At 39.1% G+C, this 20103-nt stretch overlaps 1 protein-coding gene across 5 annotated transcripts in view; it reads right to left on the reverse strand.

Moving 5' to 3' along the window:
- The window catches only part of HDAC9 (histone deacetylase 9), a 446072-nt gene that overhangs the window by 267733 nt on the left and 158236 nt on the right, over nucleotides 1–20103 (reverse strand). For 3 of the 5 annotated variants that reach the window (XM_056484523.1, XM_056484526.1, XM_056484525.1), the window contains exon 3: nucleotides 3861–3923. The exons of 1 other annotated variant lie outside the window; for it this stretch is intronic. In XM_056484523.1, the coding sequence (XP_056340498.1) occupies nucleotides 3861–3923 (63 nt within the window). Of the gene's footprint in view, nucleotides 1–3860; nucleotides 4040–20103 lie in introns of those variants that run through there. One more of the 5 variants, XM_056484522.1, reaches the window with a different exon arrangement.

Here is a 20103-nt window from a genome sequence, read left to right on the forward strand (position 1 = left end):
CTTATATTCAAGTGACACAGCTTACATTTAGCTTATATTTCCTGACTGGTGCAGAGAATAAACATTCACTACATCCAATACTTGTGAAATTGAAGGTATTTTACAAGCCTGTGGGTAGATGAAGCCAATCAAATTAATGATACTGAACCATTATATTCCCTTTAGAATAGTTTTGCTCTATGAATTCCTGATCCTGACAGGTATCATTTACTGTGTTTCACAGAAGGATTAGCTGACATAAGCAGGATTGTGTAACTTGCTCAGGTCACCTGCCAACTCATTGGCAAGCCTCCTTGAACTCTTGATTTTTCAACACAACAGCTTTGGGCAGGAAGCAGAGGATGCCTTATCCAATAAAGACAAAGAAGAATTCAGGGTACTGCAAAGCTGCACATCAAGATATGACCAGTGGAGAAGACTTAAAAACCTTACCTTTTGAAAAACAGCACTCTATATTACATCACCAAAAGTTGGCATTACTTCCTAAAGTCCACATCTACTGATACCAGGACTGGGTAGGTCCTTCCTTCTCCTTCACACAACTAGCAGCTATTTGAGAAATGTAGTCCTGCATTGGTTATTTATTAACTGCATTTTAATGAGTGTTTTTTCCATGGACTGTGCTGCACCAAATGCTTTTTTTTCAAGGACTTACAGTTTATTACTTGTACTGTGGAAAGATCAGAGGCCAGCTGAATGTTTGGATCCACTGTGGCACCGCACACACATGGAAACTGAGTATTTTTGTGTAAAGTAAAAGGGACAGAATAGATAAACAGTAATTCCAGCTAAATAAGAGCCTTAAAACCCCAGATTTAATTTGTTAAAGAGAAATTAGAACAACTATGGTATCAAATAAAAATACATAAACATCATTTTCTTAAATAAAGATGCACAGCTCTTGCTGCTGCATTTTAGAGCAACAGTACCATATGGAAGAATTTAGCTCAGTCTTCTCAAGATAGCTGAAACTGCTCTCTGCAGTAAGGTGTAGGTGTCTGTAAATTACACAGCTTCTTGAGTCAGCGCTGGTCTAGATTGCTCCATTCATAATTAGACTTTTGATTGGTACCTATCCAGATCATCTCATTCATAGTATGACTTACAAGCAAGGATGGAGACAGACAGGCAAAGCAGTAATTGAAGGAATACCAGGAGAACTGATTCTCATGACAGAACTATTTCCTATGCCTGCTCTTGTCAGAAATTTCTTAGACTTTTTGTTTTGCAAATGCAATCCATTGACCAGTGAACCTGTCCTCTTTAGGAGTCTCTCCAGCCCAGTTCAAAATCTGTTGCATAATATATATGCATTGTATCTGGATGGCAGTAAACCTAAAAATCTGACTGTTGCTGGCTGTTTTAAGTTATTCTTGAAGTTTTTGGAGCAAGCACATCAAGGCTGCAAAGCACAAAAGTTCAGGGATCTGTTATTTTCTTAACTACATGTAATTTTTTAACCTAAGTCACATACATTTAAGCAATAACTTTAAAGTAAGGGCATCATGAATAGGAAAATTCAAATTACTGTTTCTGGCTTCTGCAAATACTAGTGCACGCTGTCATACCCTAGCTATTTCTTTCTTCCCTAAATGCATCATAAGTGGAAACAATTAAAAGTTACCAGAACTGATCCTGCAAGATGCTGAACTTGAGGGAGCTGAAGGTAACCAAGAGAAGCACGAGGCTTTGAGGTTTCACGTGACATGAACTGAAACTGCAGACTATGTATAATGTCAACTACTTGTAGTCTTAATTGTGTATTTGAAAGGCCAACTGAAACACAGAGGAATACTTTATGTTCCACAGAATGAATATATATATATATATATATATATATATATACACTTAAACATCTTTTATCTGGATAATGTTTTGAATAAGCTTTTGTGGGGATTATTTTTAGCCTAACGCCCCCCTACTCTATTTAGCACTACAGGGGAAATTGTGAATGTTATGTGGACTTACCTAATGTACTATCAGATAAAAATCAACAGTTACATGATATGCTTGTTTCCAATGAAGACAAGCAAAGCTATAAACTTACAGAAAATCACCTCCTTTTCTTGAGTTTCAAACGAAAAAACTGTTACTATATTAGTTGGAAGTTAGAGGTTAGCATAGTGAGATAAACCACCCAAATTTTCACTTGTGAACCATTAATTTCAATTTGACTTAGTACTAAAAAAAAATCAACAACAACAACAAAAAAAAAGCCAAACAGGAGGGAGAGGAAACAATCAGCCTTATCTCTAACCAGTTTAAAAGCATTGGACACCTGTTGAGCTGTTCAGGAAAACTAAGGAAATGGAATAAAGCAAAGCAAAAATTCTTGAACAATAGGTTGACAGTGTAGACAGCTTTGCAAAAGAACTGTAACACTTGCAGGAAAAGTTTTGCTCTTACCCACAGTCTGCTAGAGCTTTGCTTTTTGTAATTATAAACATGCCTTCCCCTGGTTTGTGTCCCTGACAAAGGAGCTGAAATTGATGATCAACAATCTAAAATTGTATGTAAGAAAGGAGCACAAGTAAAACTTTTAGCTCCTTTTGTACAAAGCAGGAAAATAAACAGTTTTTAAAAAACAGACACAGGCTCAACAGGTGTACTGAAAAAGGTCATATGTGAAGAGAGCCATCGTCTACACACATAATTATCTTTAAAAATTGAGGTCAGTCAAGTTTGGGGAAAGAAGGAAAAGGAAAAGGAAAAGGAAAAGGAAAAGGAAAAGGAAAAGGAAAAGGAAAAGGAAAAGGAAAAGGAAAAGGAAAAGGAAAAGGAAAAGGAAAAGGAAAAGGAAAAGGAAAAGGAAAAGGAAAAGGAAAAGGAAAAAAATTTTAAAAAAAGTAAAAACAAAACAGTAAAGGGGGCACAAACTAAGACTAAAATACATGCAAACAATTCACACTGCCTTCCACGTATAGATCTTCTATAAAACTAACACTTTTAGAAAAAAAAAAGTCAGAATTCTAGGTTTAAATAGATATAAACTGGAAAACACTGTGCCTTAATAGACGAGTTTCATCCCAATGAAAACTGAACTGAAATTAACAGACTTTAGGAGAGAATAGGCAAGAGTAGACAACCTGAAATGTTGATGTTTTTAGCCCATCTAAATTGAATGGCAACGATCCTTCCAAATCAATTTGTCCTCAGTAGTAGGTCTCACACATAGCTAAGGAAGAAACTAGAAAACACAGGGGTAGCTGGAAATACATGAGGAAACATGCAGAGTTCTTTCTGGGCAGCTTCGAAATACCTTCATGAAATAACACATCCAATTTACATCTCAGTGACTCATTACATATAACTAGCATTGCCAGGTTCACAAATATTTTTAAAGGAACAAAATAAACCATGCAGTCTAAAGACATTTTAGCAGTAGCACTGTAATGAAAAGAGAAAGGGATTGGTTTTAAACCCCTTTCCTATACAAAGTACAGAAAAGGAAACTCGCAGAAAGAGCAAATGCTGTTTACAGTAGACATATGACTAGAATTGCTTATGAGGGGCTCTAAATGCAGCCTCCTGACAAGGTCTGTCTGAGGAAACCTCTTCCTGTCAACAAGCCTGTACCATGAGCCCCATTTTGCAATCACGCAACAAAACAAACCAGGAAACCCAAACTCGACTTCAGTTGAGAGCATTTTGTTCCATCTGGAAAGCAGCAGACCAAAGGAGACAAACTCCTCGCAAAAGCAGCAGCTGCTATCTAATATACTACCAGAATTATATAACAACAACTTAGATGAAGCCCACAAAGATAAAGTCACTTTTAAAAGGAAGGGTGTTTTCTTGTCATGCCAGGCTGTATGTTCCGGGTCAGCCACTCAAGTCTAAGGCACGGAGCTGTCTCTTACCTGAGCTGATCATACTGTGCATTCTTTGCTGAGCCAAGAGCTGTTCACGTCCAGAAACCCCATCTGAGGAAAAACACGATTCACTCTCGTAAATTGTCTGCAGCATATTCCAACTGGTCTGCACTTCAGCTACACAAGAGATTCATCACTGCACTTGCACACAGGCGTCGGGCACGACCCTCTGCGGTCCTACCTCCTCCAGCAAGGGTTGTAAGATAATATGCTTCGGCAATTAGCAGTGTTTAAGCATGTGCACAAGTACGTGTGAGGAGCGGGAGAAGAGCCCGAATCCAGCGGCGGCAGCCCCCGCCCGCAGGAAGGAGCCGTGAGCGCGGGGGGTGCGCGCTGCCGGCTCGGAGCGCTGGCGGTCGGGCAGCCGGCGGCAGGTGGAAGAAGAAATGAAGAAATATCTCTGGGCTTCCTGGCAGGGCGTAGGGGGCGGGGGGGGGACTGTCTCTACCAAACCATCAAACCGAATAAGCCACCTTTCCCGGGAGCGGGAGGGTTTAGGCGAGCTGAGCCCAGCCTAGCCCCGCGCCCCTCTGCGCTGCCGCCGCCGTCCCCGGCCAGGCGCTGGGCGAACTTGGCGGGAGCAGCAGCGACAACTCATTTGCATTTGAATTGACACCCTCGCGGCCCAGCGGCGGCAGAAATAGAACAATGGCCGGCCTGAGCCAAAAATAGGTCAAGCATGGCCGGGTGATTGGAGCCTGCATTAATGCGTTTAAAAATACCACAGCAAACACAGCTGTCCAGTCTCTGTCTTTCAAACCGCCGCCCGTCCTCCGTGCGCCGCCCGGCCTGGAGCGCGATTAACCCTTCCCTGCCCAGCCCGGGCCGGGGGGGACACGCCAGGGAGGGGGCGACAAAGCAAGGCAGGAGCGGGACACGGACGGTCCTTGCGCCCCTCTCCCTCCTCACCCTCCCCCGGCGAGTGTTTTGTGAAAAGACAGCAAAACGCCACGGCCTCTGTCTGCATCGGTCCTAAAATAACGCCGGGAGGTTTTGCTGGCGATGTGGTTTGTGCCTCGCCCACGCGCAGCCATCCTGCTGTTCTATTTTTGCTGCCCGTTTCTCTGGCTACGCCACAGTCGGCTTTGGCAGGGCAGCCGAGCTCCCTGCAGGAGCGCAGCCCCGCCGGACAGCGATCTCTGCCGCGGCGGGCAGGTGTCCGTGCGGACCGCGCTCCCTGCAGCCTTTCCCAGTTCAGCAGCCTTCACGCAATTCCTGTAGTAAGTCACCAGCTGTGGCACAGCGTGTTAGACACGCTTACCGGCTATGCAGTGTTTGGTTGACTTGCTAAAATTTGGAGAGGGGTTGAGTAGCTCGCGCTTATTTTTAGAAGCATTAGGCAATTTACACAGCGCCTTTTTTCAGTTCTCCAAGATGATGTGGTTTCAGCAGAGCAGCTTTTGACGGTGTATCAGACAACAGCACCATGCTCCTCTGTGGTTTGGCAAGTTTCACACATGTAAAGTTCATTTTTCAGACTGGTATTTCAAAAGTTGCATCTCATTTGATGATTAATATACCTACACACACACAACTTTCATTTCAGTGTTACAGACACTACTTTACTTCTCGGAGTCCTACCCTGCCTTACAGCACTTTTCACATAGGTGACCAAAGCCTGTTGCTACCTATATTATACAGCAGCTTGACTACTCTCCCACCGAAATTATAAGTCTGCTCCCATGTTCCTGCTCTACGGGAGCAATAGTGGCCACTAGGATGTAATTGCTCACCATAATCAAGAAGCCAATACAGAAGCTGTATTGGAGCTTTCTAGAAATCCACAGCATTCTCAACTCTCAGCATAATATTTTGCTCCTGAAGACACAGGAATTTGCCTAATATTTGGGGCTCTCTTCTGCCTTTTGGTGAAGAATGTTCTGTATTCTCTTTTACTTACATGACGGGTCATAGTTGAGGGCAGTATATTTTTTAATATACTTCTCACAATTGCGTCACTGAATAAAAGGTTCACAGTAACAAAGTATTGTGACACTCCTGTGATGTCTGGCTACTTGATGGCACCTAGGAAGTCTGTGTGGCTCAAGTCTTCTCACCATCCCAAACCTTTGCTTCTTCTGTGTGGCAAAGCACCTGGTCCTGCTGAGAGTTAGGACCTGCCCCCTGGACAGAGACACCACTGCAGCTGGCAGCAGCAGGAGTTTTCCCCTGCAGAATCCTCAAGTTAGCACAATCACTTGATGCCACCCTGCTCTCCTTGGCATCTCTCTCCCCTTACCCCTGTTTCCCAGGGAAACTGCTCCCGAGGAAGCAGTGAAGCCCTGCAGAAGGCATTGCTCATGGACAGGGGACGGGCAGCACAGTCACAGGTAGGGTGTGACAGTGCAAGATTCCAGATGAGATAACACCTACCATCGCATCGTTAATTGCTGACCATTTGGTATCATAAACATGTTCTCTGGAAAACAAAAATACCCAAATGTTTTGTGGGGAGGATGTGGCCTTTCCACAGTTCAGGGCAGTTTAACACAGTGCAAGAGGCATCTCTGGTAGGAACAGAAATCTCCTCTAATGCAGAAGAAGCTTTTTATAGACAGAAGTAAATAGAAAAAAGTGGAATTGCTTATGCCCTTCAGCCAAACAGAACATGACGCTGTTTGGTGATTCAGCACCTCAAAATAATCAAGTTTCATATTACAGGGAAACACGGGAGGAATAAGTTAAAAACAGGTCAGAACATGGAAAACTGTGGAGTGTGGGATCCTGGTATTAGGCACCCATATGTGTTTATAACTTCTTATATATGCAGCTGCATTTTTAAAGATAGTGTTCACAGCTCTAAAAGACTTAAAATACTTCAGTAACTAACTACAAGCAAACTATAGTCAAGAGCAGAAAATGTACATTTAGATACTTAGCTGCAAGTGTTCTTAATTCTGACATACATATTTTAAACTGACAGACGCATAAACTGTCTTATGTTCGCTAATTCACAGACCACAATAACTACAGCATTATGCTTTACATTTTAGATGATACATAAAAACTACATAAAAATATTTTACTTATGAATCAGTCACCCCAAAGGTAGGGTTTTTACAACCTGAATTCTTCTGACTTGCTTTGACATAGTATAAGCCTACTTTGGTACATGCTTAGGTTTAAAACACGTGTGTAAATCCATTTCTTTTCAACATAATATTTCAGCACATGCTCAAATTCTATTGATTGCAATAGAATTTAAGCACATAGTTAAACACTTTGCTGAGTCAGCCCAGACTTTAACTGCATGGTCACGTGAATTTAAAGAGCTCCTTAAGAGTCCCACAGGGGAAGGATAAAGGGTTCATGCCTGAAGAAAATCTGGTTTTTATTTTTAAAGCTATGGATGTTATAAGGTGACATTTTCATACAGGAACATGAGGGGATTTTTCTTCTGTTTTTTCAAATGCATTTCCTAAACTTGGAGAAGTTTAATGATACTGGTGGTGAGAGTAAACTGCTGAAATGATTTAGTGCTGCTGAGGTGACTCTAAATGCAATCAGCCACTTTATAGAAAATGTAAGGCATGTTAGTAGCACTGTGATCTCATTATAGCATTTTCACAATGTGTTTCTCTTATTTTCCCTCTGAGTTGTTAAAAACAAATAAATATAAGGAAATTAAATCTGGAAACCACATTACTACAACATTCAGACTAAGAAATGAAGCCCCCAAATTAGAAAGAGCTAGGATTTCTACTGCATTATTAACTCTGCAAATTATAATTATTACTTTTTTCTTTATTTCTTTCTTTTTAAAAAATATTTCATTTTATTTTCAAAGTACAAACAGTATGTTAGTGATTGTTTTTAGCATATCCAATTTCTCACTCATGCTATTCTGGAGCACTGCCTTCATTATTATTAATAATTTAGATTCAACTTTTGCAGTTTTCTTACTTGTAAATGGATATTTGCATAGATTTTTTTTATCATGTTTCTCAATTGTTCCACATAAATATTGAACATGTTAAAAAACATGTTCTCTAGCTTCTAGTCATATGCTTAAATGAAGACTTTGCAGTCTTACAGGGGTCCCATTCAACCTTCTTTCAGCCCCTTTTTCATTTGGCAAGTGAAAAGGCAGTGAGTAATAACATGCATCAATGTCAAACAATTCATAAACAAGTGGGAGCTAAATTAAGGTTGCATGAGTAGAATTAAATTTGGCCTATTTCAGTACTGAAGGTCTGAGTTCTAATCTTTGCAGCCTAAAGACTTCCTAACTATTTCTGTGTATCCAATCACTGGGATTAAAAAAAAAAAAAAAAAAAAAAAAAAAGGAAAAGGAAAAGAAAAAATTAACTATTTTATAGAACAGATGTTTCTGAAGCCACAGTTCATTAGATACCATTAGTACCACATGAAACCCAAACATCCAGCATAAATTACTCCAGCTTACACTAGAGGATTAACCATGTTAATGAACAGCAAAAGACTATTACCACAGAGAAGCAGATGGTTTGGGAGCAGGAAGAAACGAGGGGAGATGCTGTAATGGTCTGGTCCTGTTCCCTCTTGGAACTAAGGGACCATATTCCAAGTCCCTGGAGGAGTTAAAATGGATCCCCTAATCCATGTGCTCTGGTTGGAAACACAGAGTACAGGAATGTCTCCAACCAATTCTCTGTGTAGCAAATCTTGGCATTGCCTGTGCAGGAATACATGAGGCTTTTCTTTGCAGTGCTGGGAAACCATGTGATAGACATTTTTTAAGAGAGGAGAAAACTGCAATCCTAGTGTTTTAGCTCAATTCAAGCTTCAAAGGAATTTTCTGGGACAAAGAAAGGCATATCTGTAGCTTTAGGGGATTTTGTGACAAACAATGGGAGAATAAAACTTTAAAAAGTTTTGAGGATAAGAAGTGCTATGCTAGATAAATGTATGGCTCTCTTATCACCTCTTGTATAAGAATACAAAGAGCCTTGCATCTTTCTCATGCAAATTAGCTCAGGGGTTTTGTAACTAGATGATGGCATCACTTCTTTCTCCTCTTAAAATACAATTTTTTGTTCACATAAATAAATCTATCAGAAATTAAGTCTACTAGAAATTATAATAGTTGATTATAAGCACAAGACTTAAGTTAAGCCATGCTTAAGGGCTTTATAAATTCAAAAGTATTTCCTGAATCACAAAGCTCAAGTAATAAAAATACCCTAACATAGAGCTATGAAGTAAATAAATATTTAGGTTAGGGAAAAACTACAAAGCTCCTTTATTCTGTTGACAAAGTTGTTTATCAGATTGGAACTAAAATCTCCATGTTTTATGGCAAGACTGAGGTAAATTGCACATAAACAACACAAGCCAAAGCAACATCAGATACTGACAAATAAATGCCTCAGACCAGCAGAGCACTTTGTGTCTGTCTATGCCATTAATGAGTTTAGAGGAGATATGAGCAATATGAGATTTCCTGGCTCTTCAGAGCTATGTGCACCTTCCTTAGAGAGATGTTAGGGTTGTGCTGCTGAGCCTGGCTGCACCAGGCACACCTGGGTGGACATGCACAAAGGAGCCCTCCAGCACATCACTGGGACAGCTGCCAATATGTGCAGCATGCTCCAGGTGTTTCAGGCTTGTTGTACACCTAATAAACAGATAACCTGAACCTCCATGCAGGGTTTGGCACTGCATCTCCTAATCATGGCTAGTCTGGCAGGTCAGATCACCTGGTCACCATTCCTGGGCTATAGACTACTAAATCCCTGTGACTGGAAAACCAATAGGAACACCATCTCTGGCTTGTAATATATGCCTGGCTCTGAGTGATTTTTTTTTGGATTTAAGACAAGAAATGTAGGCCAGGCTGCCTGGGGAATTGAAGTGTGGAAACCAACGGCCATGAAAAGGATTTGGAATCATAGCAGAAGTCAGCCAACCAAATACAAGCTCCTAGGATTACACCAGGACAAAAAAGGGCTTATAAAATCTTGGAAATATAACAAGTTTTTACTGAATAACAGCAGTGAGATGATATACATATCACAGAATATCTTGGAATATGGTAACTTCTCCCAGTATAATTACTTGAAAAAGAATGCTGAAAAACTGAGGATGGCAAGACATGCCACATGAATAAAATGGGTTTGGAAGACCCTTGAAAACTGGGAGAATCACAATAAACTTGTGATACTAAGTTTATTGACAAAGCCCAGGGGTGGCTTGGAATTGTCTACAATATGAAGGACAAGATGCCCAGTGGGGTAGTAAAATGGTTTTTCTTTTAAGAAATAAGGCCTTAAGAAAAATCCATTGATTAGAAAAAATTAGGCTAGAGGTGGACATGCATTTTAAGCATGCTTCAAACACTGCAGCAACTTCCAAATGAGCTTTACATAAATATTTGCCATGTATTTGAAAAGAAAGCTTTAATAGTTCTGTATGTCAAGCTTAAGAGAAGGTTTTGTTGTAGGACTCCAAGACAGGTCTTATCTCATGACCCTAAAAAGGTCAGATCCTGGAGGTAGGGTCATAGAATTGTTTAGATTGAAAAAGACCTCTGAGATTGTTGAGTCCAACCCTTAATGTAATTACATCTAAGTCCACCAGCAAGTTCCCACCTTAAGTACCTTCAGTGCTAACAAGAACTACTAAGTATTGTGGAAAAATATGGATGAATGATGGAATAATAAATTCCATAATAATATATATTAAACTAAGCTGATTATTCCTATATCAGAAATAATTTTATTATGTGAAATTATCCTGTGCTGGAAAGCAGCAGCTTAGTTTTTGCTTCGTTTGTTTCTTTTTTTAATCCAAACTCTGTTTACTTTCCTATGATACTGGCTAAGCTTTTACAAGAGTGGGATAATGGATTGCACTGTAAATAACTTGGGAAAAAAGCCTTTGGGGAAAAAAAAGAACCCACAAAATATTTGTCTCATTTTGCTAGTCAAAGTTGCCCTTTTACATCAAATAATTAGCTTTCAAAAATAGTGTCTTTCTAAATAGAGGCTTGGATTCATGAAGTGATGAGGTGGCTTTACATAATAAATTACAAGCAGATTATAAAGCTATGGTAGATTTATAGCAGATTTATAGCAGATAGATACCAATGTAGATTGGAACAATTACTCTTTTAAATTTTGAAAACAAAGAAGTTTTCTTAAATAGAAAAAAAAATCAAAATTAAGTCAGAAAACTGTCACTGCAAGCAACTGGAAGCTTGGCCAAGAAAAAATATTTTACTAACTAAAAAAGCCCTAAAAAGGGCTTCCTTTAATGTGAGGTCCATAGAATGGACTTGAGATGCCTCAAGCATGATGTGCTCAGCTGTGGGCACACACCAGTCCCTCCCACCATGCTGCCTCATATCTCCTTCCTCTCCCAGCATCTCCACCCCTCACAGGGGAGCATTCAAGCACGGGGGAAGCAGTGATGGATGCACAAACATGCCCCTGGGAGCAGTAACAAATTGACCACTGCAAAGGTCATATCTCATACTGGTCGATAATGTTATGAAACCACACAAAATCCTCATGGTTAGCTGGGTCAGGATGGCAGCAATCCTCTCCTGGGTTTTTTGTCAAAATGTTTCAGTGAAACAGATCTTCTTCATCTAATTTTCTTTGTCGTCTTGAACTTTGATTAGGATCTGCAACCCAAAATGTAATCAATATTCACCAGCTTGGGAGCTGATTTTGCACTGCTGGTGAATTTGGGCTGTGTTAAAAGGATGAAACTGTGACTTCATTGGGTAAATTGTAAATATTTTGCCTGGCTTCTGCAGAACCAGCATTTCTTCTGAGGGCCAATATAATGTTAATTTTCCTTGTGTCACCAACAAATTTATAGATTGTAAAAGAGGGGGAAAACCAAAATACAGATGAAAGCAAGGTTTCATAACTCTGAAATGAAAATCACAACACATTTTAAGTAAATATAACCTCTTCCTTTAGCTAAGCAAACCACTTTGAAAATAGTAATGCAGCTACTCACTGCAACTAAAAATACCTTTACAATGTACTATGGCACTGCCAAAATGTGCCACAAACTTGACTTTAATAAATACAGGCATCCAACTGGTATTCCTAAGGCCAAACCATCCCTAAGAAGGCTTTTATCCATCCTTCAAGCTGATTTTGCCAAATCTTGCATTATTCAGTTTGCTAGGCACTGGATCCCATAGAAGGAATGGGACAAATGGAGAGGGAAGCCACAGGAAATGCTCAGCAAAATCACACCTCAGCAGGCAGGTGTGGGCAGCTGCTGCTTCCCCATGTCCCTCATCTGCCCCATCTCTGGCTGAAAGGAGAGAGATGCAGGTGCTCAAGCTCTTTGGGACAAAGGGACAAGGCTGGTCCCAAGCCCTTTTCCCACAATGAGAACTGTTCACAAACCTTTCACAACTGCTCACTGCCGGATTCCTCTGAGCTTTAAACCGCTGTGCAATGGCTAAAAAATTGCACAGGTCAGAACTGATAATTTGCATTAAAAACATGGGGAAGCAGGAAGATAAAACACTGAATCCATGCTCAGACAATACTCCCATTCTAATCAACTTCATTCAGATAAATTTATATCTTACAAAGAATCTGGGAGAGGAAAGCTCTTGTAGTAACTTTAACCCTGATTGCTGCTGGGAAAGGGCAGTCCAAAAATGAAGTGATGTGTGAAAAGTAACTTGCTGCTGCTGGAATCCCAATGCCATGAGCAGAGAAGACAGATTATTTTCGATGACCTTAAGCTTCTGACCATTCAAAATGCTGAATCAAACTTGGGCTCAAGACCTGTTCTAAAAATATCATGGCAGTCATCTATGCACTTCATACCATGCTGATTGCTAGTCAAGAGAACAAGGTGGCAGGACAGGTGATATTGGCAGGAAAACACCTTTCAGTCACCCAGTCAGAGGATCTGCACTATCACAAGCCAGCTCTCACACAAGTTGTCAGACACACATGGGCTGTGCATGCTATGACTGCACTTCATTTCCAATCCATTCTCCTTTTGTTAAAACACTTGCCAGTGAAATAAACTGCTAAATACATTTCAGTACTGATATTTGGATTTTTTTTCAATCTGCATATAATCCAAACAAAGTATTATGATTAGTCTATGAAAAAAAGGAGTGCATTTTCAGCAGCCCATAAAATAATGCTGTACACAGGGTAAGTGGCAGTCTTGGCTAAAAGTATCCAGGGACAAAAGCTAGACAGAGCAAGGTGGCATATATCACCCAGAGACTGTGTCCACAGGAATGAATAAATAAATCCCAACCCATATTACTTTAAACTTTAATAGTATTCTCCATCTCCTTTCCTTACCTCTGCCAGAATTCCAGAAAAAAAGAAAAGCTAAGAACGTGGAGACAGAAAATCTGGGCAACTAAAAAGTAAACATAGAGTTAGCAAATTGTTTACTTGCCATGACTTAGCAGCTTTCCCCATTTCAGAGGACAAAGGATGATAACTAAAGCTATGAGACTGGTTTTGTATCAGCTGAAAAAGGGGTGCAGCAAAATTGGGCACCACCTTAACTAAAAATAGATGTGCTGTAATAATAGGGCTGAAAAAACACACAAAAGTTAATTACCGGTGTGATGAAACAGGCTTAAGTTTAGGCAAGCTTTTTCTTTTTTTTTTTTTTTTTTTAAATTATAATTGCTAGTAAGAATGATTCTAAAAATAACATCCTCATGTTTTATAATATTAATTTGCTTACCATTCTAAAGAAATGCTTGTCTCTATTTTTGGACTATACACAAATGTGACAACCTTGCATTTAAGGAATAATTTACTTGAAGTAACATAGCAGAGCTGGTTTTATTTAGAAACTTCAAATAAAATGCCACTGTAAGCTATTTAATCACACAGTTTTCTTTCAATCACTATTTACAGGCATACAAAGTGCATTTCTCATAAGGATGTTATATGTATAAATCTCATATGAGTGTGTATAAAAATTTAAAATTTAAACAGATTTAAAGCATTTTCAGCTACTGGTGTCACACACCACAGTTGAAATAACAAAGCACAAGTACACTGATATAAACAACAACAACACAACAACAAAAACTCTAAAAGGGCAAGTGTCTCATTTAAAAACATGTGTTGATCAAGTATTTTATTGACTTGGGCCCTAAATCATTGTATGTACTTTTGTTCATTTAGTGTCATCTCAGATGCAGCAGAAAGCCTCCAGCAATTCAGAGAGACAGTGTGCTATTCTGGGACCCAACAGAGAATGAATAATTTGAGAAGTTGAGCAACTAACTATATTTGCAAGGGGAAATCTCCAAGGCATACCTACCAAAAAGAATGTCAGGCTGGAAATATACCAGGATGGTTGCCAACAGAAATATTTCACCAGTCAATCTTTTACAGTCCTATGGCTCCCATTTCATTTTTTTGCCAACTTATTTAGCACTGCAGGCACCAGGAACAAACAAGCTTGGGATGTGATTCCATTTCTCACACGCTTTTTCTAGAACTCAGCTGTTTTGTGATACTTGGTCTTCTGATCCAAAGACCACAAGCTTGTAACAGGATGCCAAAGGGGCTTGTGCATACAGCTGAAGTGAGGAGAAGGACAGAGGTGGTCAGGAGACCATTAGTGGCCATGTACATCCTTCAGTGACCTGCAGCTGTGGGGGGCTGGATCCAATGACCACAGTAACTCCTTCAGTCATTTCTTCTCAAGTGGCATTGGAAAATAATGTGTCTCTAGTGCATGAATCCAAGGACAGCCATTTCTCCAGCATCCTAAATATGACCATCCTCTAGAGAGGACCATGTGTGCTAAACACCACATTTCTGGAACATTTAAATCAAAGCAGATACTGCTGCAGCCTTGGCACTGCTGCACTGCTGATCAGGAGAATGATCTTTACATAGATGGGACACAGGCTTCACTGGCAACATCATGCTAAGGAGTTCCTTATCTGCTCCTGCTACTTTGCTGTCCTTTTTCTGAAGGCAAAATTTTACACTCATTTATTCATTTGGAAAGAAATCAGATCAGATCAATTTCCCAGTACAGCTCAAAAAGCACAAACAAAAAAATCAAGACCTCAAAAGCCCAAGCACAAAAAGCAAGAACTTTTTATCCTTGAGAGATCCTCTGCCTCATCAAGCCACAAGCATAGTGAGTCCTGACAGTGCTATACTAATGCAGAACTCTTTTTACTAACTGATACAACAGGTACTTAAGAAGATTTGCATATTGAAGACATTGGTGAATCACATATGGCCATGCTAATACATATAAAAATATATATAATCAACATAAGTGACTACTCAAACTAGCCACCATCATTTAAAGATATGCACAAAGCCAACAGCACTCAGATGTATTTTGGACACTATGGGGGGAAAAATATTAGAACTTGAAACAGGTTTCTTTTATGTTGGTATAGATCTAAATTGCATTAGTTAAGGAAAGAAGGTCTCCTTTGAAAAGGAGAACAGTATTCTTTAATTAGTTTCTATACAGAACACACTATTTTCTGATGATGCAGAAAAAAGTAATATTGGGCTAGGCAATTTCTACAAGACTTCAGCTGATGCCTTTACTTTTCATAGAAATTTAGATGAAATTTATATGAAATTTAGATGAAATTTAGGTTACATTAGGACTTAGACTGGCTAATGGACTCTGGTTTCCTCTGCATCTTTAAATGGTTGTGTGCAAAATTCCCCCACCAGCCTGTAATGTTCATGTCTCAGAGGAGGCAGCAAGCAGTGTGCCATTAATGCACTAAGCAAAGGGATATCCTCAACACTGCTGGCATCACAGGAGAGGCTGATAAACAATCCATATCATTTGGCCACGCCATTTGATAAGCTTTACATTTCTTTTCATTGTCTTTGGAAGAGAAAAATGATACACAGGTAAGGCTTGTTATGTCCTATTCTGCTCAACACATGGATTTGAAGAAAATTAATTTTATCCATCATTAAAATTCATAATATAGTTCTTAAATTTTCAATTTGCAGGCAAGATATGATGCTATCTTACCCAATCTGTAAGAGGGTTGAACACTTGGCATCATGGAAAGTGCAGTATCATTACCTGATTTCACAAACAACACAGCAAACCAGGCTGAACACAGCTTGTGCCATTCACTGTCATTTGGAGCATGAAATAATCTATTTCTGACTCTCATGAATGACCAGTTCCCATATTTGACAAAGTAACATTTTTCCCTCTACCTGAGCAATGTAATTTTTCACTGACAGAAAGCAGGACCTGCAGCAGTCCTAGTCTGGCAGTACCAAGAAGAAAATCTGATTTTCATTCATGTAGCTCATGTATGAAATACATACAAAACACTAGTGGACTTTTTTGACTATTTTCTTTTCTTACAGGTTTCTACTTTTCCTGTGGTAACATTCAAAAAGATAATGTGACATTTCTGCATCTATGTATTCATCATATATTTCTTAAGAGTGCCCATGAGGGATGGTTAATGAATGTTTAAAAAACCCTAAAATTGTTAGGGAACTGGGATTGAGTGATCTTGAGTAGCAATTTCTGATCACAGATTTCCAGTGATCAGAGATCCCATACACTCTATGTTTCAGTTCCCCATCTGTCCAATGGGAATAAAGAGCAGGATGTGCTTTAAGGGTGCTCAGACATCATGGAAGTGGAGAACACACACTTTCTTTAGGCTAAAACACTTTTTGCCAAACTATTTCTACAGCACACAGTCAGTCAGCAAGTGGTAATCTGCATCCTTCCACAGGGAACTGGCAACACTGATTACTACCCAGGGTTATCAATGCTTTGTAGAGCCTACATTACTTCAGATAGATGATTCCTACCAAAATAAAATTATGTGTGTTTTCCCTAAACCACAAGAGTAGATGTTTTTTCTTCAAAAGCTAGAGATGAGCACAAAAAGTCTGCTTGCTTTTGTATTTCAAAAGCTTTTTGTTTTCACCTATGCTCCCTTAACTTGTCCTTCTCTTCAGAACATTTTATGTAGTTCTAAAAACTGGAGAACATTGCCACTTGCAAAAGAAAACCAATCCACAACTAAAAAGATTTATGTCTGTCTAGAATCCCAGGCCTACAATTTATTGATATTTCTGTTCACAAGGGGAAACTAGACAGCTTAGCAATTGTTATGGCAAGCAGTGAATCTCACTCATGTAGACACTAAATTCTTGGTTCTAAAGGGAAAAAAAAAAATCATCAAGATAATAAATTAAAAAAAAAAAAAAAGCAACAAATATCTAAAAAACAAATGCATGCCTTTGAGTATACATTTCTGCCATTGAATCTGTTGTACATTGACAAGATAATGAGATGAGCTGAAGGACCTTTCTTCCCATTCAGCTGAAGCTGTGGCCATACACACCCTGCTCCTTCTATTTCATCTCCAGCCCAGACCTGGCATGGTCAGATAGCATTGGTTTATTTTTGGAATAAGAATATTTAAACAATGATTGACCATGATAATTGTCTCTGCTCTCATCAACATTAAATTAACCAGTCCTCTTGATACCTTTCTCATGAGTCTGGAAACCTCATTTCCAAATAGGGTAAATATTTCTGTAAGATGCTCTTTTCAAACTGACCATAACAGTCTTTGTATTGCAGAACCCATTTATAAATCCAATCCTTTCCTTCTTTGTTTGCTACTCCCATCAAAAATGGTGCTGTTTTCCAAGAGAAAAAACAGTAAGTGAGGACAATCTCTTCTACAGTTTTCCTTCCTTGTATTACTCATTCTTCATTATTGCACAAACATGACTGTCCTGCTCTTCTCTTTAACTCCACCTTTCATTCATTGCTAAAATTGTGACTCTCTCCACATTTCACTTAGTAAAATCTCAGATAAAAGACACTTCTGAGGTTTCTCCCATGCTATTCTCTTGTTTGTGAAGAAGTCTCCCAAAAGGTTGCTTAAAACTCTCCTCCATAGATCAATACAAGGATTTGAGCTCCTTTGCTCAGGAAATCACTGTCATTACCAGGTAATATGGTTTTCTTCCCTATGTGACAAAGTATGGAGTTTATACATACAGCCAAGATATTTCCAACCAGGCTGAAAAAATTACTTGGAAAAGGCTTGTTGTGGTGATGATAAAGTGCCTCCATCAGATGAAAGAAGAGGCTGTGGCTTTGTGCCATTGCCATTGCTCCTTTCCTGTACTGCCAGGTACAAGACAGATTCACCGGCAGCCTGCGCTTCTGCAAGAAAAGTTCTTCCACTGGTCTGCCACCAGCCAAGAAAATACCCTGTAATCATTAGAATTCATATTTATTCCAAACCCACTGATTCAGAATTCACAAGGTTTTAACTGCCATAATCTCTGCTGAATATTGAACTCTCAAAGAGATGCAAAGCAGTCCTTAAAACTCCGCTTATGTCAAGCATTTATCAGCTCTGCCATTCTTCCCATGCACAGATGAATGCCTCTCTTATTTATGGTTTTTTCTCTTGTATTTACTTCCTATAGTTTCTGCAAAGAGTGTTCCACAATCTCTTCCCCCAAAAGCTTCTTATCACTAATTTTTTGTTTTAATCTTCATCATTCTATATTTATCATTGTATTTCACACATTATCACACATTTGCTTCTTCCTCTTTGATCCTTTAATAGACATTGTGCACTGCAATTTCTTTACTTATTAACAGCCCAAATATTCTTCATCAAATCTAATTCAGAATGTGTTATTTACTGCTTATTTTCTTACTGTACTTGTAAACTTTCATCTTTCCTCTGTCTATAGAGATGCCACAGGATTTGCTGTCTAAACTACTGAAATTCTCCCTTTGAGTCCTCAAATTCAAAGAAATCTTCAAACACAAACAATTCTGTCACATCCCATTAATTTTTTTTTTTTTTTTTTGGAGAGGACAATGGTGGTTATAACATTCAGAAATCATTTTTCATTTTAAGTTTCACTGCTCTTAACCTTGTGTCTCTTTTCCCCTGGAAATGTCTAGCTCTTTAAAAGCCAACAAACTGGTAGAGACATCTCCTGTTTTGCCACTTAAATAACAGAGGCTATTCTCGAATTCAGCAATTTCCTATTATAAATTGGTGCAATCCCAACTGAAAGGGAAAGCATCAAAAAAGTGTAATTTCTTTTTGACTCACCATGTCAAAGCAGATGTAAGAACACTGGCAACATACCATAAGGCTTGTATACTTAATTTTCACCATTTTTAATCTCTCCAGAGGCAGCTTTAGCCTTTGTTATAGAGAAAACAGAGAGGTATAAAACCATATTTTTGGCAAACATTAAGCAAAGGTAGGCTTTTTATTTCAGAACAGAAAACACTCTTTCCACTGTGCACAGTTGCACCCTGAATAGAAAAGAAGGAGTGGAAGGTGGTTGCAGAAGAGGGATAGTTACTGTGCAACTTGGAAGTCTGCTAGAAAAACAAACACAGAAAAATGACACTTTGGGAAAAACCACATTGTTTATCAGTCTGAGACTGAACAAGATACAATGACTTAAAAGCATATGTTCAACGTCACCAAACAGGATGAGCTTGCAAAGCAGACAGCAGAGCCTTCTGAGCATATCTAGGTGTCCAAATTTCAACAATTTCCTCAGTTCTCTATGGATGCTTTCCTATCTAAATCTATTAAATCCCTTCATTTTAATTTCAAGAGTGTGTTCCTGTGGAGAGGAACTTTCTAATTTTCACTTTAAGAACAATGTGCATGGATGGTGCCACAGAGGCAATAGGAGACTATCTTGAAGCAACTTTTACTTTTGCACTTAGACTGACACACAACTGAGAAGAAACTCACAGAACTTGTCATCCATGGATATGCAAGACTGGCACCAGTTTTCCTTTATTAGCTGAATATTGAAAAATATCAAGCAGTAGAAAGCTAAAATGCTCAAGGACAAGGTACAACATCAGCATGCAAGGCTCTTTTTTAAAAAAAGCTCATCTGAGTGACTCAGTCTGTTTTCATTATAAAATAAACTTTTTAGAAGTAACAATAACAAAAGGGAGTGAGGTCTCTCATTCTACCAGGACCTTGAGCCCTGATGTTTACAGGTGCTTTATACCAACTAAGCAAAAAATAGCAAAGAAATTGCTAGGTTATATTAAAAGAAAAGCTTAAAATAACCACAGTGAGCTAAAGTTAGAGGTATGCAGTGAAGGTTAGGTCGTGCCTACACTGCACCACTGCCTTCAGTGTAAGATCTCCTTTATGAGCTCTGCAAATACACTGGTAGAGCTGGTGTGAAAAGCATCATCACTAAACCTGATGGCAAGCCAGCTGTCCCCTTGTTTTCCA

Source organism: Oenanthe melanoleuca, chromosome 2 (assembly GCF_029582105.1).
Source record: "Oenanthe melanoleuca isolate GR-GAL-2019-014 chromosome 2, OMel1.0, whole genome shotgun sequence".
NCBI lineage: Eukaryota > Metazoa > Chordata > Aves > Passeriformes > Muscicapidae > Oenanthe > Oenanthe melanoleuca.